This window comes from Protopterus annectens, chromosome 5.part1 (assembly GCF_019279795.1).
Source record: "Protopterus annectens isolate FY-2018-M chromosome 5.part1, PAN1.0, whole genome shotgun sequence".
NCBI classification, from domain to species: Eukaryota; Metazoa; Chordata; order Ceratodontiformes; family Protopteridae; genus Protopterus; species Protopterus annectens.
The window spans coordinates 408,194,653-408,222,138 of record NC_056736.1 but is presented as its reverse complement, the minus strand read 5'-3'; the positions used below and the strand labels follow the sequence as shown (position 1 = coordinate 408,222,138).

Sequence of the window (27,486 nt, the reverse complement as noted above, 5' to 3'; positions counted from 1 at the left end):
TTAACTTATGCTGGAGTTAAAACTACAAAAACTGACGTCAAGATTATTGACACCTTATTTGGGTCGCAGTTGGAGATAGTGTTTTTATTGATACAGGCCAGGAATAGTTCACCTTTGTTTAAGAGAATAGTCACTAAAGCACAAAGACCTTAGAGGAACTAAGACTTGAAGTTAAGGGGAAATACAAAGAGAATTTTGTGCATCTGGGAGACCTATTACAGTTAATATCTACAGTATTTTTTGTAATAACTCCTAGATATTTGATTAAATCTAAAACAATTAAGAATTTTTGCTTGGAAGTGTCTACACCAGCATTTTATACAACGGCAAGCCTCAACCATTAACCACATGTTCCCAGAGGTAGAGGATATACTTATATTATTGGAATTTAACATACATCTTCAATGTACTTTAAATAATTTGTCTTCATACACAGTTGAGCTAGCACAAATGCCATTCCTGTAGGGATATAAGGATTGGATAAAACTGCCTCAAGCACATAGCAAGGTACTATTTTTTTTATGTCAGTCACAAAGAAGGCTATAACCAGGAGGTGAAACTTCTGAGGCACCCTTTTGGACAGACCTTAAGGAGGTTATCAGTGATTAAGAGCAATGATCCTAGTCTCCACTTCTGATTCAAAGGAGGTTATGAACTTAATGACCAGGAACTGGTCATTAATTTTAGGATCAACCAGTTTGGCAGACAAACTGGGAGGGTTTCTGAAGTTTGTCTTCAAGAAAAATGACAACATATAATCATTACTGGAAAAATGGTTGAAAAACAACAGTATAAATCGAGAGGACAAGGCAGGGATGAAAACATGTGGCTTATGTTTGCAGTGTCGCTTCACTTTGGACACCCCAAATATAATGGTGGCTAATTACAGCAGGGTGATTCCCTGCTGAGGAAATTAGAATGAAAGCATTAGTGGAATAGTTTGCCTTGCAGTCTGTGGTACCTGTTGTTCTTTTTCACATGGGGAACACAGTGTGACCCCCAAGTAAAAAAGAATATATGAGCATATTTATGCTATTAGAAAAAAGAATGACAATAATGTCCTTTATAAACACTCCTTGGTGTATGAGAATTAAAAAAAAATGATTTTTATCTTAGAAAATGGGATGACAGGCTTGAAGCTAGGGACGTTTTTGATAAATTTCATTGAATGGTTCACCAGAACCCGGAGTCAATGAGCAAATTGCAATTGCTTGTTGCAAATTAGAGCTTCAAAACTGTAAATTGTTTTTCTAGTTGAAGATTTTTAGTAATGGGTTTATAGTACATAACTTACTATGGTGCAATAGTTTAACTTTTAATTACAAACTACTTTAGTTACTTTTAATATTCAAGGATTCTTTAAATTGATTGGTGGAAATATTTAAATGACATAATGGCACATTTTAAAATTGTTTACTGTGATGAGTGTTCATGTTCTGATGACATTTTCAATATGTAAAGGAATGAAAGCATTAAACGTGCATTAAACACTTTGTGGTGATAATCCTTCAAGGCATTTTTTGTTTTGTTTTGTTTTTGCTTTAAGTGTTTTGATTGTACGCTTGTTGGTTATTAGTTTTCTTTGAGATTATCAAAATATATTTAAGCAGAGGGAGAAAACATCTCACTGGTAATGCACTAGTTAAGCATGAGGGGGTAAATGGACTCTCTGGGTAACTTACTAGAATAGGGTATTTGCAGAGAGAAGGCAAAATGGTTTAGATACATAATTTATGTCTTCATGTAGAGCTAAGCTATGACTGTCCAAATGGATAAACGTTTCAACATGGATCATTTCACTCCTTGTCTCAATACTATGCTGTTTTAGTTAAGTAGTTCATTTTATTCTTTCTATTCATAAATGTGCTTGTTGATATTGTTATTTTTTATTTTGTTGAATAAAGAATTGTCCATAAAAAGATAAAAACAGCTTCAAACTTCAGTAGAAATAGAAGGGAAGTATGGCTTTCTTATAAGTGATTGATGAGATCTACTTAAATGACTAGTCTGGACATTTCAGCAAGAGGATATACAAGGTTGTATAAAGCATTTAAATATGCACAGCATGATGGGAAAACTGACAAAGCAAAGTTTATGAAACTATCAAACAGATTAAGTAAATGAGCTAAATAAAAGTCATAGTAGTCATACACATTTTCTTTGTTTTATTTTTCTGTCCTTTTTATCTGTGTTACTATACAACTAAATTGCTGTACCCATAAAGGCTGTATTTTGTCTCCTCCTGTTTCTGATTTTCTTGGGTAAGATATCAATCCACTGTTACAGCTGGGAGAGTATCCAGTTTGGGATGAAGGTGACATTTTGCTGTCTGCAGATGATGTTTATCTTATTAGCCTTGAGTAGCTGTGAGCTCCAGGATGGGGTGGAGCAATTTGCTGCTGATTGTGAAAGAGCTGGGATGAAAACTTGCTCGTCCAAATGTATTTATTTTATTTATTTTACATTTATTTACTGGGAGAGTCCAACTGGGCAAGATGCCCATTTTCAGCTGTGGACTGGGGAGAAAAGCTCCATACAGTACTAAGATTAACAAAACAGCAACATGCATACAAAATAACCATAAAAAATGTACATGAAACATTATACATATGAAATTTGAGGAGAATATGTTTATAGGAAATAACTGTTATATCCATTAAGAAACAGTTTTAAGTTCAAGTGATAGATTTAATGAATACAAATATCAAATCGCTGTAATCAAATACCCTGCACTGGAAATAGTGGGCATTACATGCAAAATCTGTAGAGGAATAAGTATGTGTTACAATGCAAAGATAGACTTAGGCAGTTTATGAGTTTCTAACATACAGTAAACTTGTGAGATGATAATACAATAGAAGAAGTTGATGAATAGTACATCCTGGGATTAGCTTGTTTTAAAGAAATAGGATTGAAAGTTCTGCCTTTAGAATAGGATATATGTGGGTTGCATTGGAGGAGAGGAGGGTTATAGTATACGAATGCCTAAGTTATGTTAGTGGGGAGTATATATGGAGTAAGGCATAATATTATCTATAATAATAATAATAACAGGTAATGGTTCACTTCTGTAACATAGTGGATTGACTTTTGCAGGTGAAGAGAGGAGCCAATAGCTCAGATGTAGGAGTATAAGTATCTTAGGGTCTTGCTTATGACTAATGGTAGAGAGGATCCAGAAACAGACCAGCAGATGGAACAGCAATAGCAGTACAATTTTCTTCTGCTCATTCTTTTCTAGCTACTCCTCTGATTCCACTTTTCCAATTTTAAAAAGTACAACTTAACATGATGTAAAGTTTGTACATAGTATATCTTTTGGTTGTAACTAGTATGTGTTATGTTTGTGTTCCACAGTTGGTTGTAATTGTTACGTTTTTATTAAAACTATTTTGAATGTAACCAGGGCTGTTTCTCCAAGTGGTCATGCTGTTATCAATGTTCTACCCTGGTATCCAAAATGTAAATAAATAAAAATAAATAAAAAATATAAGCATACTGCAGCATCAGACTGGAGTGTGGGAGTGAAATGAGACCAAAGTCTATGTCCACATCTTCAACTTTGGTCATGAGCTGTTGTTGGTGACCAGGAGGATGAGGTAATGAATATAACTCTTCCACAGCATAACTGAGTTCACTTGGTCTGATAAAGTGAGGACTTCAGAATACAGTCATTGGTTCTTCATGTTAAGAGGATTCAGCTGAGGTGATTTAATTACTTTGCAAGGATTCCTCCTGGGGTGCCTTCCACAGGAGGTACCAAACATAAATTACTATAAGGAGGTCCCAGGAGGTCCCAGGGCAAACACAGAACACATTGGTAGGATTACATATCTCATCTCACCTAAGAATCCCTGCAGAATTATATATTTCATCTCACCTAAGAACCCCTACAGGATTATATATCTTATCTTACCTGATAACCCCTGCAGGATTATATATTTCATCTCACCTGAGAACTCAAGCAGGATTATATATCTCATCTCACCTGAAAATCCCTACAGGATAATATATCTCATCTCACTTGAAAACCTCTCATCTCACCTGAGAATCCCTGCAGGATTATATATCTCATCTCACCTGAGAACCCCTGCATGATTATATATCTCATCTCACCTGAGAACCCCTGCATGATTATATATCTCATCTCACCTGAGGACCCCTGCAGGATTCTATACCTCATCTCATCGGAAAATCCCTGCAGGAGTACATATCTCATCTTACCCAAGTACCCCTGCAGTTCCCAAAGAATGATTTAAAGACTGTTGCTGTAGACAGAGAAGGCTGATCCACTCAACCCAGCTTGCTACCTGTACAACCCCCCAAAAGTAGGCAGTTTATGAAAAAAGGATGGCTGGATCAATGGATGGATGGATTTTCTTTCCCCTTCACAACCCCACCTGAAACAAAACTAATTTTAGCATCCCATGTATGATACATTATGAAGGAGGAAAGACGTAAGTTATAACTATTACTAGAAAAAAAGTCATTCTGCATGTATTATAATAGTTCCATCCCCTAAAACCTATTTTTTATTTCTTTGCTAATTCATTATTCTTTTATTTATTTATTTGACTCTATTAGCCAAGAATGTTTATCTAGGAGGTTCCATTTTCACTGTGGTCCCTGGGAGAAAGTCTACAGACAGCAACTGACAAGAAATAAACACTAAATAGTTGTAGTTATTATAGACTATGACCAAACTTTCAAAGAGATTGCAATAAAATAGACAAAAATTATATGTAACTATTTTGAGCTTGAAAGTCAAAGCAGATTCTGAAGAAAGCCAAGGAATGAAATGAGTCTAGAATAATTCACAGTAGGTGTAGGCTGATGATTGCAACAGGTCTGAGGCAAGAGCAGTAGAAATTCATGAGATAAAAATAAAGTAGACATGTGCAATGATAACTTTCCAGTATGAAAACAACTGTTGTTATACCCTTTTGTGTATTTAAAGTGCCAGAATTCCAAAAAAAACTAATAGCAATTTCATTTTTTGTATATGTGTAACAGGATGAGAGACTAGAACAGTGGAATGAGAAAGCCTGCAAATGTGACTGCCTGACAGAAACTCCAAATTCCTTGTGGTCTCTAAGTGTAACTACTCTAGACTGTATGCCAGGTAAGGACCTGTTCAGCTACATGCTAAAATATTCTGCAATATCTTATATTACAGCAACTTCAGCATGCCTTTTAATAGAACAGAACATGGCTATTCATGGGACATTTTATACACAGAGCATGACAAAGCTTTTTTTGCCCTCCCCCTTGGATAGCATGGCACTTGGCTAGTTCATAGGTTCGAGCTCCCCTTAACCACAATCTAGGCTGACCTTTCCCTCAGAATTGAGCCACTAACCTGGGACACAGTTGGTGAAGGAAATTATCCTTCTTTGGGGATGAGGGAGAGATAACTGGAAGCATCCCAACCAGTGTCATCCACACCTAACCATATGAACTGTATTTGTATACCTTAACTAATCACTGAGGTATGGGCATACAATAATGGAATAATGTCAATTCCTCAGATATAATTTCAGTGACAGTAAAAAGTCTGAACACTTCTCAATGAAAGTACCTTCAGCAAACACAAGCCTGGCAAAGCTAGTTTAAACATATAGCACTCAAATATTTTACATTTGCTGAAACTAACCACTAATTTGACATGTTCTCACAATAACAGAAGCACATGTTCGTGGGCATTTATACTCATGATGCTTTAAAGTTCCTCCCCCGCCATGTTGTTATGGTATTATTCTTCTGTCTCTGCTAGATAGTGGCATAGTGTTGTGAAAACTCACACTCCTCTAGAAAAGTAGACAAGATTACCACTCTGCTGACTTCAAGAATGATGTTTTACTGATTAACAGCTTAATTTAAGCTTTCTCTGTGTGAAAAAAGAAATTCATAAAAGAGAGCAAGTGAATTTGTCTTTTTGGACAGATTTCAGTTACTAGCTAGTAAGTACACTGCCTGGATGCCAACAAAAAAAGAAATTCAGAGATCCTGAAAGAAAATCAATCACAAAAGGTGAGGAGAAAACACAGTCAGGGAAGAATCCTGCAGCTGTTCAACAAGAAGCAGTTCAAGCTTCAGCTCTGGTGAAAAACATGACTTCTGGTAATCTAGAGGAAAAAACAAGTGAAAAGTGCAAAGAGAGGTATACCAACTCTAATAACAAAAGGCTGGAAAAAAATGGAAAAAGCTATAAACAGTCAGATGAGCTGATAAAACTGCAAAATCAGAGGTCAAAATGAAGAAAACGCTGACTGAGTATGAGACTACCTCAAGAACAGATGTTCTAAACAATGGCACAATTAAAGGACAATGTACATAGGGAAAATCTGAGATTTTCTGCTGTACCAGAGAAACCAGAAGGAACAGACTGTATTAATTTTATGAAAGCATAAATAAACAATTGGACTGGTATTCCACAGCTGGAGTAATTAATTGAAATGGCACATTGTGCGTATTCTCTAAACCTGACCAAGAGAAAGCAGTCAAAACCTTTAATAGTACAGATGCAGTCCTACCAGCAGAAAGAGTTGATTCTGACAAAACTGTGGCACAGGGACAAAGTACTAAACGTTGGAGACAGTAGCGTGTTTGTGGAAAACAGTTATTCACTGTACACCAGGAAGAGGAGGAGTGCATTTATTCTAGCAATCAGTTTATGTCAAGAAACAGGTATAAGATTCACGCTGCCGTTTCCAGCTATCTTCAGAATATTTTTTTTTCCTGGAAGGTCAAAGTCATTTTTGATGCAGAAAATGCTAAGGAGAAAATACAAATGTTTGTCCAACAAAAAGTGATCTATCAAACAGAAGGGATTCTGCTCCCATATTCTTCTGATAGTAAAGCTCATAGAGAGAGGGAGAGGGACTATACCAGTGAAACCTTTTCCAATGTTCTAAAGGGAAATGCTTGAGAGACAGAATAAAAGCATAGGAGTTGACTAGAAGAACCAAGAGTATGTTGGAAATCAACCAGAAACTGAATTTTGGAGATGGAAATTAAAATGAAGAAAACCAGAAACTTGGAAATTAATGAATAAATGTGGATTACAGAGCATTAATTGCATTTGTGAAATATGATGGAACAAGAAAACGGTAATATTGAACTTTTTATTTTGTTAAACTTGCAGGGGACTGCAAACCATATGCTCTACTTCATGTCATTAATGTTTGGAAGAACATTAAGGAGAAAGGAAGAGAAAGGAAAGAGGCAACTGTAAGCAAAACAGATTTTGCTTTTAACAGAATTTTTATTATGCATGACATATGCTGCATGCTATAAAGTAAAGATGTTTCAGTTATTTTTGTGAGTAATAGAGATACTAAAGTAAACAACTTTCCCTATTTTTTCGTTTTTCTTTCTTCTAGTTGAGTTTTAAGAAATGTAGGTACTGCAATGTAAAAAAAGAAGAAAGCCTGGACAAAAGAGCATGATCTAAGTAAAACTGATATGTTTTTTGCAGCGGCATACCTAGCATATTTGACACCCAGAGCAGAATTTATTTTAGCACACACACACACACACACACTTACACCCCACAACTGTGGAGATTTTTTTCTAACACCTCTCCTCTATGACAATTGTTTTTAGTAACAATCATGAAATGAAACAAAATGGCCAGCAAGAAGCAAGCTAGGAGCAGTGATTAAATTGCCAAAAGAATCAGCCATCCTAGAGAAAGGCTTGTCGCAGACAAATAACTACTGCTAGAATCATGGACTAAATCTAAATGTCAAAAATACATTATCATCTTGTTTGGAAAGATGAGCATGACATTAACAACAAACCCTTAAGAAATGAACCAGTAGTTCGGGATTTGGTAACTTATATGGGCAGTTGACCCCAAATTCTATTAGGAACAGATCAAGATGAAGCAAACTTAGGGACTTTTGCAAAATCAGGAACAGGTTCAACTTGGTTTTACAATTACAGCACCCAGAGAGAAACAGAGACAGAGAGTAAAGACTGCAGCATATTTCATGCAAATGGACAATAGATAATAGTCATGTAAAGACAGACTATAAAATAAGCAAACAATATGAGAGTAACTTGCAGACCAAGCATATTAGGCAAATACAAGAACATTCTGTAAAACTGGGGACAATTTCAAATGTCAGGTAACCACAACATAGGAAACCAACAGCACAAAGCACCAAACAGCAACAAGCAGCAATTCAAACCAAAGATACAGCCAAAAACGTGGAAAGATATGACTATAGTTAAAATTTATTCCACAAACTCCACAAATACATAGATTTAGTGCATGCTTTCTTAAAAAAAAAATTCAAATGTGTTTCATTGAATATACAAATTTATTTCACACAAATGCAAACTACCCATTAACACCCAACTTTACACTGAGCACCAGTTATTTCATCAACACAGCTAGCCTCCCCCTCCCAAGAAAAAAAAAAGCATAAATATTCCAATTTATTTCACACAAGTGCACACTTGCCAGTCCTTAATGCTAGACTTAAGCCGAGCAAATAAAGAGGATAAATTCCCATTGCACAGCTAACCATAACCCCACCAAAAAAATTTCAATTTCACACAAATGCACACTAGCCAGCCTTTAAAATAATATGAAAAGGACAGAGTTGCTTAAATAAATATTCAGATTTATTCACAAAAATGCACTTTAAGGGTGGAATTTAAACTGACCAAGTGAAAAGGACAAGTTATGTTCACCCACAGCACAGCTCGCCAAGCCTCCCCCCCAAAAAATGATAAAAATATTCCAGTTTATTAACACAAATACTTGCCAGCCTTTATGGCAGAATTTAAGCTGAGCAAGTGAAAGGGCAGTTTACTTTAGTCCACAGCCTAGCTGGCTAACATCTACTCCACCAAACCAAAAAGAGGGCAGAAGTGTACAATGAAACAAATATCCAGTTTTCAAATATTTAAAAAAAATTACACATAAACGCACGCATGCACATGCACACACACACACACACACACACACACACACACACACACACACACACACACACACACACATGTCAAAATTTAAAATATTTAAACAAATGCAAACACACACACAGCAGCCTAGCAACCATCCCCCTCCCTCTCTCCAAAAACATGAAAGAAAATCTGATTATATTCACATAAAAAAAGAATAATTATCTTCAGTCCAGTAGTCCACAATGCCCTGATTGATTAGCTGTAATTAATCCAGTTAGCTGGGTTGATTTAAACAAAAAAAAAAAAAAGCTTTTCCACTACAAAACTCTCTACTGCATTGTACTACTGTATAATTAGAAGGCTGCTGTTAATTTTAAAAATAACCGTGGTTCTACTCTGTCTTGTCTGTAGTTCCTTCTGAGTTTCCTCCAACCGTGTACCTCTTTTCACACATGGACACACAAACGCGTGGAAGAGGAAGAAACAAAGCATTTACTTCAGAGCTGGATCATGGTTAAATGGGGCCTTAGGCAGGGTAATGGATTGGGACTCCAGACACACACACACACACACACACACACACACACACACACACACACACACACACACATGCATGTATATATACCTTTAGCCTTTCCTGTGTTCTATTACATGGCTATTTCTCCCAGTTACCTTAAACACTGTTCAAACCACTCAGTGTGCAGACTCTTTTCTTCTTTACTTCTACAATGACTACAGATATTTGGATTTCATTTAAAAAATGTATTTCAAATTTTATAGCACAAACACTGATAGACATTTACTAAGCAAAACAATACAGTCTTACAGTGAAAACAGACTTAGCATAAACAGCAAACTTCTCTGCCCTTGAAGTTCACATTCATTGAAACTGCTTTGAAACCCACATTCAAAAAAAAATGCATCTGGCCAGTGACACATAAAGTTTACCTTTGAGACATTTTCAAACTCTAGGCTCCTTGCACACATTTTAGAACCATACATACATTCATGTATTCTTTGATTCACCTTCCTGATTGTATTAAATTACATTTCTTGTATAATACAACACCCCTTGTTAGAGTGTGTTTTAAATTTGTAGTTTTAGACATTTTTCCAGTATTCAATGAAACAAAACATGCGACCCATTAATGACAAAACTGCCCATTTCAGAACATTTCAACCATAAAAGGCCACTCTAACCTCTCTTATTACAATCCATCAAATTTGCACAGTCTCTGCAGAAGTTAAAATCTTTTGAATAATTCCACATTAAATATCTGTAACTAATGAAGACATTGCTGTTGGCAAACAACTTTATATTTCAGTGTTATGTCCACAAATTTAGCACCTGCTGCCCTTTAAGAATAAATTGCCTGTGTTACATTAAAAATGGTAAGTTGATAATATTGCAATTGGGAAAGTATGGCAAACCAACAACAGGTTCATAGTTACTAGGTATTTCATCCAATGGAGGACACACTCAGGACTGCAGCACCCTCTACCCCTCCCCCTCAAAGTACAACACAGTAGCAGCAATCCATCCACATGCTGTGGGAGTAGAACCCACAGCCTTTTGCATCAAAAGCAAGCACTCTACCTGTTGTGTTATGATAATTTGCTAAGTAAAAACAGTTGCGCACTGAAAACAGAATTAGCATGAGCAGCAGTAACCTTCTCTTCCCTTGAACCTCATATTTCCTTGAAAATGCACTGAAGCTATGCACTAAGGCTGACAATTCCTTGAAAATGCACCAAAGCTCATAATTCCTTGAAAATGCACTAAAGCTGACAATTCCTTGAAAATTCCCTGAAGTCTACAATTCCTTGAAAAGGCACTGAAGCTCACAATTCCTTGAAAATGCACCAAAACTCAATTTGATAGTTTGTGTAGAGGATTCAGTCTCTTGTTTCCTGTAACCAAGGTGCAGGGTTTTAGCCTAAAGAAATTATCTAACCTACCATCCCTAACTAGGGCATTTTATGCACAGATACTGACACACACATACACCCTCAGCAGAAGCAGACACTACCTTAATCCAGTTCCAGGACTCAGAGGAGTAGCAAGTGCCATGCACCGAACATCAAAGACACTCCCTAACAGAATTAATGACACACTACCTAGTCCCCATGGAGTCAGAGTCAGAGGTGTAGTAGTGACAGCAAGTGTTGTATTTAAATTACACAAGTGGAACACAAAATAAGTAAGCAATAGGGTATGTGACCTGATGCACGCAGGGATGTTCATATGCAGGGGGTGTTCTTAAAGAAGAACTCCCTTCCTTAAAGGATCTACCTCATTACACACAAAGGATTCACCCCCTTATTGTTTACACCTGGAGTGGACCGCACCTACTACCCCCGCATTAGTACACCTCTGGCTTTTTCTTACTTTTGCATAGGGGAATTAGTGGTTCAAGGCCCTTGACTTGACCTAACAATAACTTTTAAGAGGAAGCAAATAAATAAAAGAACACTAAATATAATGAAAACATTTCCACTAAGAAATGAATATTCACAAAGTGACATGAGAAGCTTATAGTGAAAGGCAGCAGTGTATCCGGTTGTCATGTTTCTATGGAGACAAGCCATTAAGGGCAATACAATGTTCAAGACATTCTTTCAATTGCTAGGAGATAATGTTTTCAGAAAGCATCCAAGCTGTTTTCTTGGAGAGGAATAAAGATAAGACAAAAACAGACAGCAGTGAGTGTAAGTAGAAGCACAGGCTGTACCATGTGTCTTAGCATGGATAACCTTCATTATAGGTTAATTAAAGTATATGCGTATAGCTGTCAATCAGAGATAATTGCTCCTATTAGGAGGGTTAAACTTCATTATTTGAAGATGTACATAGTTTTGTGTGTTTATATTAAGTTAAAATGGAGATGAAAATAAAGAACTGTATAAAATATCAACCTATCAAGCATTAGTATATGTATGTAACACAAAAGCTGAAACAAGGCATTTGAAAAAAGCTGTTATACATAACAGGTAGGAATAATAACTTCTTATAAAAAATTATAGCATTTTCCAAATTATCTTTAAATGTGAAAAGTCCCACAGATATACACAAAAAAGAGTAGTGAACTACGTTAAAAAATGCAGAGTGCAAATACCTATGATACAGGAGACAAATTTGGAAATAAATGAGCATGTGAATCTGATAAAGAATGGATTTCACAGTGGTTATTCAGTGGAATATCTGGGACAAAAGAAAAGGGGAGCACTTATATTAATTGTGAGAGGAGCTCCAATAGTGACAGAAGAGGAAAATAATAATGCAAGATCTGTAGTACTAAGGGGCTACTGTCAAGAGAAGAAGATTATACTGGCATATATTTATATTCCAACTAAAACTACTACAATGGAGCTTAAGAAAATTCTGGGAGAAATAATCAGCTTTCAGTAGGGAATATTATTTGTAGGTGGTGACTGGAATTTGATTTGTAACTAGAGGATGTATCTGGGGGAACTAGAAGGGAATATATAACAGAAGAGGATTTGTAGATTAGTAGGAGTTCAGAGAGAATTTGCATATTATTTCTCAAAGTACAAAAGCTGGGCTAGGCTAGACAGAAATTATATTTTACAGGAACATGCACATTTAATTGAAAGTGTTCATACACATCCAATAACTATTTCAGATCATGCTACAATAATAACTAAAATAAAAATGCAGGGTAATAAAATAAAAATGAGGTACTTGCACTTCCCCAACTGTCTGTTAAATAGGGAGGAATTTAAGGAATGGGTAGTGAAAATTATTTGGGTGTTATTAGGGAAGACATAAATTTCTTATGAAAATATAGCTAGGGAGTGGGATAAAATTATAATTGATTTTAAAAATAGGGTAAAAATAAAAGGAAAAGAGTTATGGTTAAGAAATAAAAATTATTTAGAGGGTCTGAAAAAAGATTAAAGTATTGCAGAATAGGAAGAATCTCACAGAACAAGAGGTGCAATTGTAGAGTACTAAAGAGAAAAATAAGGAACTACCTTGATAATATGCATAAGCATAGAAAGATTGCTGTTAAGCAACTGTTTTTTAATAATAGCTCCAGAGCACACAAGCTTTTAAGCTCAAGCAACAGAAAGTAGACAGGGGTGTTGTTAAGATTAGGGAGCCTGTTGCAAGGAAATCAACCAGCAATCCTGAAAGGTATTGGAAATATTTTGGAAATTTTATGAAAATCTGTATAAAACAGACAAATGTGGAAATCAAGAAAAAGTATAAATGGAAATGTTTATGGAAGAATTAAGTATGACAAGGTTAGCGGTAGACAAGGCTCAATTACTAACAGTAATCACAGGAGTAGATGAGATAAACATGGTGATGTATAACCAATGTACAGGAAAGTCTCCATGAATACATGGTATTCCTGTGGAGGTTTGGAAGCCAGGAGGGAAGAAAGTGAAAAAGACCTGGATGGTTTTAACAGTATTTTAAAAGGAGGAGGTGCACCAACATCCTGGAACAAAGTGATGGTGACTGTGATACCTAAAGATGGTAAGAACCCATCAGATCCAGCTTCGTATAGGCCTATTGTAATTCTAAACCATGATTATAAAGTGTTTATGTCTATTATGGCTAAAAGAATGACAAAGGTGATAATAGATATGAAGCAATGTGGTTTTGTGGCGGGGAGGCAAACATTTGACAACATTAATAGAACAATGATGATCCAGAGGGAGGTAGAATATAAGAAAATACCACTGTTGTTGGTGGGTCTTGATGCAGAGAAAGCATTTGACAGAGTAAACTGGGATTTTATGAGTAGGGCAGTGGAAACATTTGCATTTCCTGATAAAATTATAAGATTGATTATGAAGGATTGTAGCTGAAAATTAAAGTGGGGGGTTCTTCTCTGATAAGTTTTGTTTAAGCAGATGAACCAGGCTGGGGTGCCCTCTTTCCCATTTGTTATTTGCATTATATTTAGAACCACTGGCAAAGAAAATAAAGACTCAAAAATTTAATTATATAATTGGTATGACAATCAAGAAAAGTTGGCTTTATTTTCAAATTATATTATTTTATACCTGGTAAAACCAGAATAAAACATTTCAGTGTTGTGGAACACTCTGAGATACTTTCAATTCTTTTCAGGATACAAAATTAAGACAATAGCTGTAAACTATGTACCCACACACAAACTGATTCAGCAATACCCATATGGGGATATGATAAAATGAAATATGTGGGGGTATGAATTAAAAAGGATTCTGTTATTGCAGCACAAGATATGTGGGAAGAGACTAAACAAAATATAATACAAAAAACTGAGAAACTGGAAGTACTTATTTATGGCTATGGATAGCAAGATACATGCAGTGAAAATGTTTTAGTCCCTTTATTTTTATCCACAGGTCACTCATATTTTTATCAACCATAGGATAAGTTATGGAAAAAAAATAATAAAAAGTTGAAGGATTTTATCTGGGAGGGGAAGAGGGCAAAGGTCAAGTGGAATAAGTTGATCCTTCCAATAGAACAAAGTGGTTTGGGATTATTTGACTTTAAGGGGTATTTTAGAGCTACATAGTTAAGGCTCCTGTTTATAACACAATCAGAAATCTATAATTCAAAGTAGAAAGAGATGATGATGAAACAGAGGGGAGCTCAAGAAACAAGGAGACACTGGCATTGTGAATGCAGATCCTTAAGGAGAGTAACATTAACAATAATCATACAGAATATTATATTCATAAAGTAGCAGAAAGAGTTCTAAGAACCAAGCCAACACAGAAATGGAGAAAGGAGATTTTTCTGAGAGGGATGACTGCAATTAGGGGTACATATAACAGGCAACAGGGGGCTGGAATTTTCTAGAGAAAACTGGCAAAGGAACCAAGGTATTGGGAGAAAATAATTAGAGGGAAAGGTAATACAATGAGAAGAGGAAAATAATTCATTTGGACTACAAGTTAGAAATTGCCTTCCCTGTGAAGGATTGATATTAGAGTACAGGCAAAGAGAAAAAAGAAGGGGATCCTAACTGAAAGACCAGCAATGGTAGATGTTTTAGTAGAATCTAGAATGGAAGCTCCTGTTCAGAAAGGGATAATTAGTAGGGCATATACAATATTGCATGATAATCAGAGGAGGTTAGAAAGGATTCAGAAGAGGGACTGGATAAGCAATTCACAAAGGAACAATTGGAGGATATATGTATGTCTCCCAAATATGCAACAAAGTGTAGAAGATTTAGGATCTTTGCTTGGAAGTCCTTGCATAGGTATTTCTATACACAAAGCAGACTCCAAAGAATTTTTCCTCTGGTAGATTGCAAATGTTGGAGGTGTGGTGGGGAAGAAAGAGGTAGTTGGGAACATATTTTCTGGGAGGGTAATGAGTTAGCAGACAGACTTTAAAAATACCCTACAGACTGCTCTGACAGAAATACTAGGTGAGCAAATTGGCGTAACTAAGGAAATGATTTCAGAGCTGTGAAACACAATCAGAGTTGCCTAGACATAGTAATGCCTAGCTGAGTTTAATTCTGGTGGCTGCCAAAAAGGAATTGCTAGAAAACTGAAATCAAAGTCTAAACCAACTGTACTAGAAGTAGTGAATATTATAACAGTGATAAAAGAGCTGGAAGAGGGATCTTTAGAAAGAGCAAATTACATAGAATAAATTGGAATTGCAGGAACAATACATGCAGAATAATGTTTTGGAGGAGGAATGAGGTTTAAGGGAAGGCAGGAACTGAACGAGCTATGTAATATTTGACTGACAATGACTGTATAGATTATAATGGATGTATAATGTTTGCAACTGGAAATATGTCAATATGGTTTGATTTCATTTATATAAATGCATGGTTGCCTATGTCATAAGTGATAATTCAATAAAGATGTTTCTTGTTTAAAAAAAAAAGAATAACACCTTTGCCAGCACTCCAATTTCCCATGTTACTAGTTGACTCTATATTATCAGCATCATGGGCTGATAGAACATGTCAAAGTTTTTTCAGAACTGCACATTGCATATATAGCCACGGTGGTGCAGCGGTTAGCGTTGTCGCCTCACAGCAAGAGGTTCTCCCGTTTGATTCTCGGCTGGAGCGCCTTCTGTGTGGAGTCTGCATGTCATCTCCACAGTCGAGTAATGCTAAAGACATGCAGGTAGGTGCGAGCATGAATGGGCATGCCTTCTTTGAAGGTTCGGTGTTGGGCTGGCAACTCGGCACTGTAAAAATCCACTGCCAATCATGAGAGGACCGGAGTTCCGCTGTGGCGACCCCTAACCGGGAAAAGCCGAAAGACAATGCACATTGCATATATGGTTCCTTAAATTCAGAACATGGCTTACATACAAGGTCACTTAGCTGTTAGGCCCTTAAAGATCATAAGATTTGAGCTGACTTACTACAAGAATTTCTAGAAGTGCAGTCTGGTGCAAAAGCTTTTCTCTGAAAGAGTGCAGTTTACTATGGTAAATCACCTCCTGCTGCCTGCACATTTATTTACGTAATGTTATATACATTCTCCAAGCATTTGTGTTTCTGTTCCATTAATCTTACATATATTATTTGGAAGTCATGTATCATCATTAAAGTAAAAAAAAAAAAAAAACACAGATCCAGCAACACAACACTTTAACACCCTAGTATTACTTGAGATGTTACATGTTTATTTATGCATTTTTAATTTACTATGTTCACTGATCACAGGTGAATATGTCCAGGCACTACATAAACCGAGACAACATGAAATGCAAAGAGATATGGATATACAGATATAGATGTACAAGTATAAAACATATTGGGTCCAGGAGTGAATGTGAGTCTTATTTATACTATGGGGGTTATACAAGTCATGTCATGACTGACAAAAACAATTAAATACAGAAGTATAATCCCTCAGTATATATAAACATCACATGCAACTCCTGGCATATATTCTATTTATTCCTCTTGTTTCTGTCTGGGACCTGGGTTTTTTTTTACTTTTTGTTTTACAAGAAGATACTATATTTGTGGAAAAACAGTGAGTGCAAGATACTTGATGTTCTTTGTTGTTTTCTTTCCAAACTAAAATTTAATATCCAAAAGGCCATTCCAATTCAAACACTTAATTGTTTAGATGACCAAATATTGAACTTTTGCATTAATACTAACATCTGCTTTTAATTTAAAGCTATTCACATTTGTTTAATATATGGGAAATGTTTATGTTATTACTTTGTCCATTTACAGTAATGTAACAGGGTATATGCACACAACACCACTCATTTTATAGACAAGTGAACGTTGATCAATTTCTATACTCATAATTAACTGCTATTATAGTTTGTTTTATAGTTATTCACTTTAGTTTGTTAAGAAAAAAGGAGTGACATTTTCTAGTCATTACCAGAATAGAGAATAGTTACTTACATGAAACACCACTCATTTTATAGAGTGCAGTAGGTCTGGGTTGTGCCTCGGCAGGTCATAGAGTGCAGCAGGTCTGAGTTGTTCCTGTGCAGGTCACGATTTCTGTGCCAGCATTGTTCACCCATGTGGGTGATGCCAGGGGCATCATTCAGTACACAGGCAAGATGGTGCCAGGCATCCGTTTTATAGAAGGAGTCATACTGCCCTAGCAGCTGTCCCCTACAGTCCCTGAAAAACAAGTGAAGGAAGATTTTTATCCTGGTATCTCCAGGCAGGGGTCCTGCTAAAACCAGCACCTGAAGAGGCCATGTTCACTCTACAGGTTAGAACAGGGAGGAAGGTGGACACCAAGTGACGAGCATTATAAGTCAGCATGGGCAAGTGATGATACAAGGTTCACCATGGCCATGTACATGCACATTATACACATGACCTCCTAGTTGATGCATAGGCGACAGGAGTATGGCAGCAATTCAGACAACAGCATGCTAAATAATCTAATTAACATAATTATTGTACTATGAGGTCCATCTTAGAATGATAACAAACACAGTCATCAAATTATGGAAACCACCTTATGATGGCCAATATAGAAACCGGACTGTAGTGGATAACAGACTGTACTGCTATGCAGGCAAACTGACAGCAGACCAGTGGCATGCTTAGCATATTTGACACCCAGAGCAGAATTTTTTTTAACAAACCCCCACCACCACCCCACCCCCAGGGAGATTTTTTTTCTAACACCTCCTCCTGTATGACAGTTGTTTTTAGTAATAATCATGAAAAGCAACAAAATAATGGCCAGCAAGGAGCAAGCTAGAAGCAGTGATCAAAAACCCAAAAGGCTCAGCCATCCTAGAAGAAGGTTTGCCCAGATAAATAACCCGTGCCAGAATCATGGACTGAAGCTAAATGTCAAAAATGCATTGTCGTCTCCTTTGGAGAAGTTAAGTATGATATTGAGAACACACCTCTAAGAGCTGACCCAGTAGTTCAGGATTTGGTAACTTACGTGAACAGTTGATCCCAAATTCTATTAGGAACAGATCGAGATGATGCAATCTTAGGGACATTCTGCAAAATCAGGTACAGTTTCAACTTGTTTTTACAAATACTGCACCCAGAGAGAAAGAGAGAGAGAGAGAGCAAAGATTGAAGTATATTTTATGCAAATGCATGCAAGTCATGTAAAGCACTCTATAAGCTAAGCAGACAATATGAGAGCAACTTGCAGATCAAACATATTAAGCAAATACAAGAACATTTTGTAAAACTGAGGGCAGTTTCAAATATGCTTCATACAGCATTTCAGTTTATTTCATACAAATGCACATTAAACGTTAATGCCCGATTTTAAGCTGGGCACCAGTTATTTTATCAACAATACAGTTAGCTACTCCCTCCCAAGGAAAAAAGCATAAATATTCCAATTTATTTCACACAGATGTGCACTAGCCAGCCCTTAATACCAGACTTTAATCTGAGCAAATGGAGAGGCTAAGTTCCCATAGCACAGCTAGCCACCCTCCACCCAAAAAGATTCAATTTATTTTGCATAAATGCATACTAGCCAGCCTTTAAAATACTATGAAAAAGACAAAGTTACTGCCACTCTCCCACCCAAAAAAAATAAATATTCAGATTTATTCACACAAATACACCTTAAGGGTAGAATTTAAACCAACCAAGTAAAAAGGGACAAGTTGCATTCATCCATAGCACAGCTGGCCAATCCCCACCCCCCCAAAAAAGAATAAAAATATTCAATTTTTTTAATGGAAATATTCTCTTGCCAGCCTTAATGGCAGAATTTAAATTGACCAAATGAAAGGGCAAGTTAATTTAATCCACAGCCCAGCTAACTACCCCCATCCCATTAAAACAAAAAGAGGGGAGAAGAGTGCAATGAAAAAAAGAACATAAATATCCAGTTTCAAAGTATTTAAACAAATGCAAACAAACATACATACACACTAGCCTAGCCACAATTCTCCCTTCTACTCTCCAAAACTAAGAAAGAAAATCTGGTTATATTCAAATTAAAAAGATACTTACCTTCAGTCTGGTGGTCCACAATGCCCTGGCTGATTCACTTGCTATGATTAATCCAGTTTGCCCAGTTCAATTAAACAAAAAAAAAAAAACCTTTCGACTGCAAAACTCTATACTGCATTGAACTACTGTACAACTAAAAGGCTGCTGTTAATTTTAAAATAATCGCAGTTCTCTCTGGTCATGTCTGTCGTCTTTCGAAATTCCTCCAATCCTGTACTATGTTTTCATGCATGCACATATAGACACAGTGACACATGCAAGAGGAAGAAACAAAGATTTACTTCAGAGCCAGATCATTGTCAAATGGTTCCCCAGGCAGGGGAATGGATCAGGCCCTCCCCCACACACACACACACACACACACACTCAGACACACACAACCCCCATTGCAGTGTCCCATTACTTAGCTGTTTCTCCCAGTTACCATAAACACTGTTCGAACCTCTCAGTCTGATACTATTTTCTTCTTTACTTCTGTAACGATTACAGGCATTTGGATTTAATTTCAAACTTTTATTTCAGATTTATAGCACAAATACTGATAGATATTTACTAAACAAAACAAAACAAAACAATGCACTGTCACAATGAAAACAGACTGAGCGTTAACAGTAAACTTCTCTGCCCTTGAAACTCACATTCATTGAAAGGGCATTGAAACCCACGTTCAAAGAAAATGCATCTAGCCAGTGGCAGATAAAGTTTACCTTTGGGCTGTTTTCAAACAGTGGGCCTTTTGCACACATTTTTAGGACTATGCATACATGCGTGTATTCTTTGATTGATTCACCTTCCTGATTGTATTAAATAATATTTCTTGTATAATACAGCACCACTTGTTCATAGGTTCATAGGTATGTACTAGGCTAATGGCCCTGGAGCCTATACAAGCCTAGTCCAAGAAATCCAAAAATTGTCAAGCAAGGCCACTGAGATGATCCCCGGGGTGACTGCCACCCAAAGTTAGTTTCCCGTGCCCCTCTCAAGCTGTCAAGAAGTGATCCCGGGGATAAACTTCCTATTGCCCATCCACTTAGGTTCATAGGTTCATATGTTCATACTAGACTATCTGCCCTAGGGCATTTATAAGCCTAGCCAGAGTGTGTATGGCTTTCGCCACCCATTTTAAATTAATTTTGCTATGCCCTTTTTCGAGGTTAGTATACTGTGTCTGTCTAACAGTGACACAGAAGTGATACCCGGGGTAAACCTACGATCTCCCATCCACTCATCAAGATTCCTCTTGAAGAAAGTCAATGAGGGACTCTGCCTAACCTGGACTGGGATTTTATTCCAGAGTGAAGGGAGCCTCTGGGTTATGAATCTGTCCCTCCAGAATGTCCTATTTATTTCAGTGCTGAGGTTTAAGTCCCTCGAGCGCATAGCTCGATGGGATTTGGATTTTCTGAGGTGCAGCATGTCCATTAATTCTGGGTTGGACATGGCTTTATACGTCAGGCACAGATCGCCTCTGAGCAGGCGGTATGCCACTGAGTAGAGCTGGAGTTTCTTTAACCGGGCAGCATACGGCATCTGTTTGAGCCCCTTGATCCTCTTGGTGAGGTACTTTTGGGGTCTTTCCAGTTGCTGCAGGTGTCTGGTAAGGTACATCCCAAAAGGGGCATTGTACTCAATTATGGGCCTGATGAGGGATGAGTAAAGAGGCACGATGACCTCCCCTGATCTAGATGTGAATCCCTTCATGATTAGGTGGGCTATATAAAATGTTTTTCTTGTCAAGATTTCTCTTGAAAAGGGCCAGTGAAGTGCATATGAATGGGAAAGTTTGTTCCAGAGTATGGGAAGTCACAGGGTTAGGAACCTGTCCCTCCAGCATGTTCTGTTTATGGTGGTAATGAGGTTTAGGTCCCTTGAGGGTGTGGCATGGAGGGCTTGGGATTTCTTTATGTGGAGCATATCTAGCAGCTCCGGGTCAGACATCGCCTTGTAGGTCAAGCAGAGATCGCCTGTAAGTAGGCGATATGAGACTGAGTATAGCTAAAGGTTTTTGAGTCTCTCAGTGTAGGTCTTATGTCTAAGGCCTAGGATCCTCTTAGTTAGGTATTTGTATGGCCTTTCTAGTTGTTGTAGGTGTCTAGTGAGGTACATACCAAATGGGGTATTATATTCTATAATAGGTCTAATGAGGGACGAGTAAAGAGGGATTATGACCTCTTTCTTTCTGGATGAGAAACTTTTTGTGATAAGATGTGCTACATAGAAGGACTTTCTGACCACAATGGCAATGTGTTTATCAAAGGAGAGGTTGCTGTCAACCTGTGTTCCCAGGTCTCTTATCACACCTTCGGTGTTTAGCAGACTACCATCTATGTGGTAGTTCATGGGCACCGAATTTTTCCCAAAGGGAATGACAATGTACTTATTGGCATTGAGCTTCAGGCCATGGTTCTTGCACCAGTCATTGGTCTCAGTGAGGCCTTGCTGTAGGATGTCTACATCCGTAGGAGAGTTTATAATTGCTCCCAATTTGCAGTCATCTGTGAACTTGGTCAACCATAGTCCTTTTGTGTTGGCTTGGACTTCAGAGAAGTAGATGCAAAACAGGAGAGGACCCAGGACCGATCTCTGTGGAATGCCACTTGTAACTGGTTGGTAGTCAGATTTAGAGTCTGCTACTTTTACAGTGTGGGTTCTATCAGTGAGCCATTTGGCTACCCATCTTGTGACATAAGGGTTTATGCCTAGTTTAGTGAGTCTATCTATGATTCCTGAGCGTGGGATGGTGTCAAAGACCTTGGCAAGATCTAGGTAGGCTGTGTGCACTAACTTGCCCTCATCCACAGCTCTGGTGACAGACTCGAAGAAGTCTATCAAGTTGAGCAGGCATGATCTGCCTTTCACAAACCCAAACTGCATGGGGTCCAGTGTTTGGAGATTCCCTATGTCCCTGTTGATAAGGTCCATGATGATGCGCTCCATGGCCTTACTTATCAGACTCGTCAGTCTAATGGGAAGTAGTTCTCAGGATCTGTAGTCGCTCCCCCTTTCTGGAGTGGGATGACCACAGCAGTGGGCCATTCTGCAGGAAAAAAGCCTGAAATGAGGCTGTGATTGAACATGGTACTCAGGTGTTGTGCCAGTTCATTTTGTAGTTCATCTAGGACACAGCCCAGGATATTGTCAGGTCCCATGGAAGCTGTATTCTTGGCTTTGGACAGTGTGTTTTTTTACCTGTGTAGCTGCGATAATAGGGACCTGGCATTCCTCAGGTATTGAGATTGGCCCTTTGGGGGGTAAAATTCGCACTGAACCTGTCGTCCAGTATGTCGGCAATATCAGTTGGTTCTGTATATGTCTTGCCATTGTGCTGTAACTCAGAGCAGATCTGAGACTTGCCATGTAGATTCTTGACGTAGCTATAAAATGCCTTGTGCTTGTCTTTAGAATCTGCAGCAATTATGTTTCTGTAACAGGCTTTAGATGATTTGATAAGGGATTTCATTTTTTTGCTGAAGCTAACAAGGGAGTTTTTCACTCTTGGGATTTCACCCTTTTCTGCAATATAAATTAAAGTTTAGTGGTTTCATTCTTTTTAACAGGACTTGTACATTTTTTGACTTTTGTGATGCTTGAAGGTTAATAAGGATGGGAGCGCCATAAAGAAGTATGTGGAGAAGATAAGTAGTGGCAAGTGTAGCTTTAGATGTATCAGTGAAAAGGTTTTTGACTTTATAAAGAATCTGTAGTTTTTGATGAGTTTTTCTTATGCAATTTTGTATATGCAGGCCGAATTTAAGATTAACATCCATTCTCATCCCTAATAATTTGCTTTGAGAAGTGACTTCAATGGTTGTGTTAGTAAATGAGAAGGCTTTAAATTTTGTTTTTTCATGGGAGAGGGATTTGGAGAAAAAATAGTCTTTTTTTAGGGTTGAACATGAGTTATGAGTTGCAAATCCATGTTTTGGTCACTGTTAAAGCTTCCTGAGTAATTGTTTAGAGGTGTGCCATGTTGTCAGATGTGTAAATGAGTATGGAGTCATCTGTATACTGTATTAGAGAGGCCTGTTGTATGGATGTGTGGAGGGTGTTGATGAGAATGCTAAAGAGAAGGGGATCAAATATAGCCTTGTGGTACACTGGTGGTGACTTGCAGGTCTGGAGAGATGGTGTATTGACATTTTGCTGACTGATACCTCCTGGATAGGTAGCTTTTCAATGATAGAAGGGTGGGATGAGAGAGACCTAATGTGGACTTTTGAAGTAGAAGATTGCTTTGGCAAGCTGTGTCAAAGGCTTGAGATGTCAAGAAATAAGGATGAGACTAGTGTGCCATTATCTGTAGCTTATTTGACAGTATCTATATAGGTTAGAAGTGCAGTGTTAGTACTACAGGTAGGACAGAAGCCATGTTATATTGTGGGAAGTAGTTCTTCCTGTGGGAGAAGTTTTGCAATTGTTTTTGAATACATTGTTCAAGTATTTTGGAGAGGGTGGAGAGATAGCTATAGGTCTAAAGTTAATGATGTCTGTTGAATTTCCCCTTTGTGTAGAGGGATAAAGTGGGACTTTTTCCAGAGAGAGGGAATGTAGGATTCTTGGACTGACTTATTTATACAGATGGAGACAGTACAGGCAATGCTATTGGCTGTTATTTTAAGGTACTCACTTAGGAGGTCATCAGCTGAGGTAGAGCTTGGTTTGTGTTTATTTAAGAGCATTTTTATATAGGATGTGGGCACAGGTTTAAAGGTGAATGTGGTTGTAGTAACATATGCCTGTTGGGCAGGGTTGGGATTAGGTGTTGTGGAATCCTTGGCTAAGGACATATTCTGTCTATGAAATAAGAGTTGAATTCTATTGTAGTTTTAAGTGGTGAGTTACTGGGAGAGGGAAAGTGTTGGATTTCTGCCTGGGGTGTACAATTATTAATGCTCTAAAATGAGACTATAGCTTAACAACACTATGAATGCTTAACAAAATTTTGTTGTGCACTTTTCTTAAGTCAGAAGGTGTTTACAAAGTTGCCTGTTTTCCTCGACTATGAAGAGTAGTCACAACACTCCACTACTGCACAGTATTACACAATTATATTTTTGGAAGAGTTATGTTATGCAGCAACATAGTTTTACTTGTTTGCTTTAATAATAATGAGTGGGAAGACTTAGAATGGGTGCAGAGTTTTGGTTTATTTATGAGTATATGGCTTTTACATCTGACCAGAATGGAATTTACTAGTTCTTGCTTCATTTAATGTGATTTGTATAGAATTTAGTACTGGGTTTTAAATGGCTAATTTGCTACACTAATTCTAAGAATTAAATGGAGTGCAAAGAGGGGAACCCGTCATTGAGGTTATATAGAGATAAGAGGCCACATATTGTAGCTGCATTTAAACTGAGATTTAGAGGTTAATTGATTATATACCAAGATAAAGCTTGCACTGATGTGCATCATTTTAATTAGTTACCCCAATATCTGATGCATATTTCTAATTTGTGCTATTCATGTATTTATAGATTTGTAGAGATTATGAGGCAGTCATTCCATGGAACATAATCATATTGTCAATAGCCACCACCAGAGGGCACTACCTTCTTCCGAGAGGGCAAAAGAATTCCAGCCTGGGATGAACTTATGAGTGCCCATCCAGTCATCAGGGTTCCCCTTAAAAGAAGCAAGGGTAACACCCTGTTTTATTATGCAAAGGAAGATTAGTCCATAGATGAAGGAAGTGATGAGCAATAAATCTGTACTCCTAAAGTGTCTTATTTATTTACTGATGGAGATTTTAAGTCCTTACTTCAAGTGTTTATGGAGACATTTTTTGGGGGGAACTGAAGGGAATCAAGAAGGGTTTGGGGTTTGGCCCTTAATAACAATATAAGAAACAGAGTATGGGGATAATGCTAGAACAGATACAGGGATAATGCTAAGTTGTCTTGGTAGCAAAGTATCTTTAGTCTTGTGATGTTTTTTGTTAGCAGCCTCTGAGATCTTTGTAGCTGCAAGGTATAGTTGTGCACAGACATATGGAAAGTGCAATTATTTTCTATAACTGATGTAATCAGAGCAGAGTATAAAGGACTGATAACTTTGTCTGACCTGAATGAGATATCTATAGTTATTAACTGGGCTGGATAGAAAGATTCCATGGCTAATGTTACCATGTTGTGGTGAAAGGATAGGGAGTTTATTATGCAGGTCACACCATTGCCTACCACAGTATCAATCAGAAGTGAGGCACTGTCTATACATTAAGTTGATGTTGAGATTGTTGCATTTAATCTCAGCCCATTTCTAATACACTATTGATTTGTATAGTTCATCCCTTGTTGTAATACCACAGTATCAGATGGTGAACAATCAACAGAGCCAGCTTGCAGTCATTGGCAAATTTAATTACCCATATGTCTAGATAAGTGTTTCTGAGTTCCAAAATGTAGACGCTAAGCAGATGGGTTCCAAGTGCAGAGCCCTAAGGAATGCTACTAATATATTTTTTTTCTTTTTTTGCTTTCTGTGGTGATACCTGCTTCTTTAACTATGTGGATGTTATCTGCCATCAGGTTTGCTAGCCACCATCTTACAACACAAGGGTCTGCATTTAGGCTTTTACATGCATATACAATTCCAACATAGGGAATGGTGACAAAGGCCATGACCAGATTTAGATACATTGTATAAAGTACATGGCTGCTATCTACAGCTTCACCTGCTTTTTCAAAGAAGTTTACCAAACTAAATAGACATGCTCTCCCTTTGAGAAAACCCATAATGTTGTGAGACTACAGCAAAAGTTTTTAAATCAAAGCTTATGAACTCAGATGCAGTTCCATGACTTTACAAATTAGGCTTGCCAGACTGATGGTCTGTAGTTCCATGAACTTCATGAAGTGGCATCACAGGTATTCTCCATACCTCAGGAACATACCCTGTCATTATGCTTAAGCTGAACAGATTTATGAGGGTTTCAGTGAAGGTTTGTTTAGTACTGTTGATTAAGAAAAAGGGAATGTCATCAAGGCTGAGAGATGTGATATTTTTAGCTTTAGAGATTGCAGTTAGGAATTGTTTCATAATAATCTTGAGTGAAGAAGTGATAGAATCGTTTGTGTTGATAGACTCTGATTTATTATAGCCCTTAATTAGTATTTAATATTTTATTATAGAGCTTATTCATGGTAGCATTTAACCACGGTGGTTTATTTTTAGGTTTACTATCACATGTTCAAAGCGAACTCCGTCAACTGCACTTTTGTCGAACACGGAAGTTCGAAAATGGTAATATCGAACACCAAAAGCCAACCTAGGAACGGGTTTTAACATGGGTCGAGATAGGGGAGTGGTTTGTAGTTCGGCAATAACACCGAACACCTATCTCGACCCATGTTAAAACCGTTCCTAAGTTGGCTTTTGGTGTTCGATATTACCATTTTCGAACTTCCGTGTTCGACAAAAGTGGAGTTGACGGAGTTCGCTTCAAACATATGATAGTAAACCTATTTTTACATTGCCCAATATATTTGGGTCTGACTAAGATGGCTTTGTTTATAGTTGTTAGATGGGAGTAAAAGTTATTGACATAAATGACGAATGAGGTGCTGGAAATCTTGCAGGTGAACATTGAGAACTCATAATACAAACATAATAGGTGTATCAGTTTAACATCTTTGAATTCAGAAGTAATCACTGTGTTCATTGTAGTGGGTGTATATGCCCTAATGGAAAAGATTATTTTTCACAGTCACTTTTTTATTTGCATTTTTAGCACAACCCTTATTTTTTGTTCTTCTTTTTTTAATTAAACAAGAAACATCTTTATTAAATTATCAGTTTTAAAAAGGGCAATCATACATTTATATAAATAAAAACAAACCATATTGACATAATGTTAGTTGCAAGCATTATACATCACTTTTAATCTATCCAGTAACTGTCAATCAAACATTACAGTGCTCATTCAAATCCTACCGTCTTTTAAACCTCATTCCTTGTCTGCATGTATTGTTCTCGCAATTCCCATTTTTTTCTATGTAATTTGCTCCTACCCTTTGCTAAAGATCCCATTTCCGGTTGTTTTGTCTCTGTTACTATATTCACTACTTCTAGTACAGCTGGCTTAGACTTTGATTTCCATTTCCTGGTAACTGTTTTTTGGCAGCCA

General features: G+C 37.3%; 1 protein-coding gene across 1 annotated transcript in view; it reads left to right on the top strand.

Moving 5' to 3' along the window:
• The first annotated feature begins 4,894 nt into the window (after window positions 1-4,894).
• Window positions 4,895-27,486, top strand: part of RS1 (retinoschisin 1) — a 132,001-nt gene continuing 109,409 nt past the window's right edge. The window contains exons 1-2 of the mRNA XM_044072788.1: window positions 4,895-4,915; window positions 5,014-5,122. Of these exons, the coding sequence (XP_043928723.1) occupies window positions 4,895-4,915; window positions 5,014-5,122 (130 nt within the window). The remainder of the gene's footprint in view (window positions 4,916-5,013; window positions 5,123-27,486) is intronic.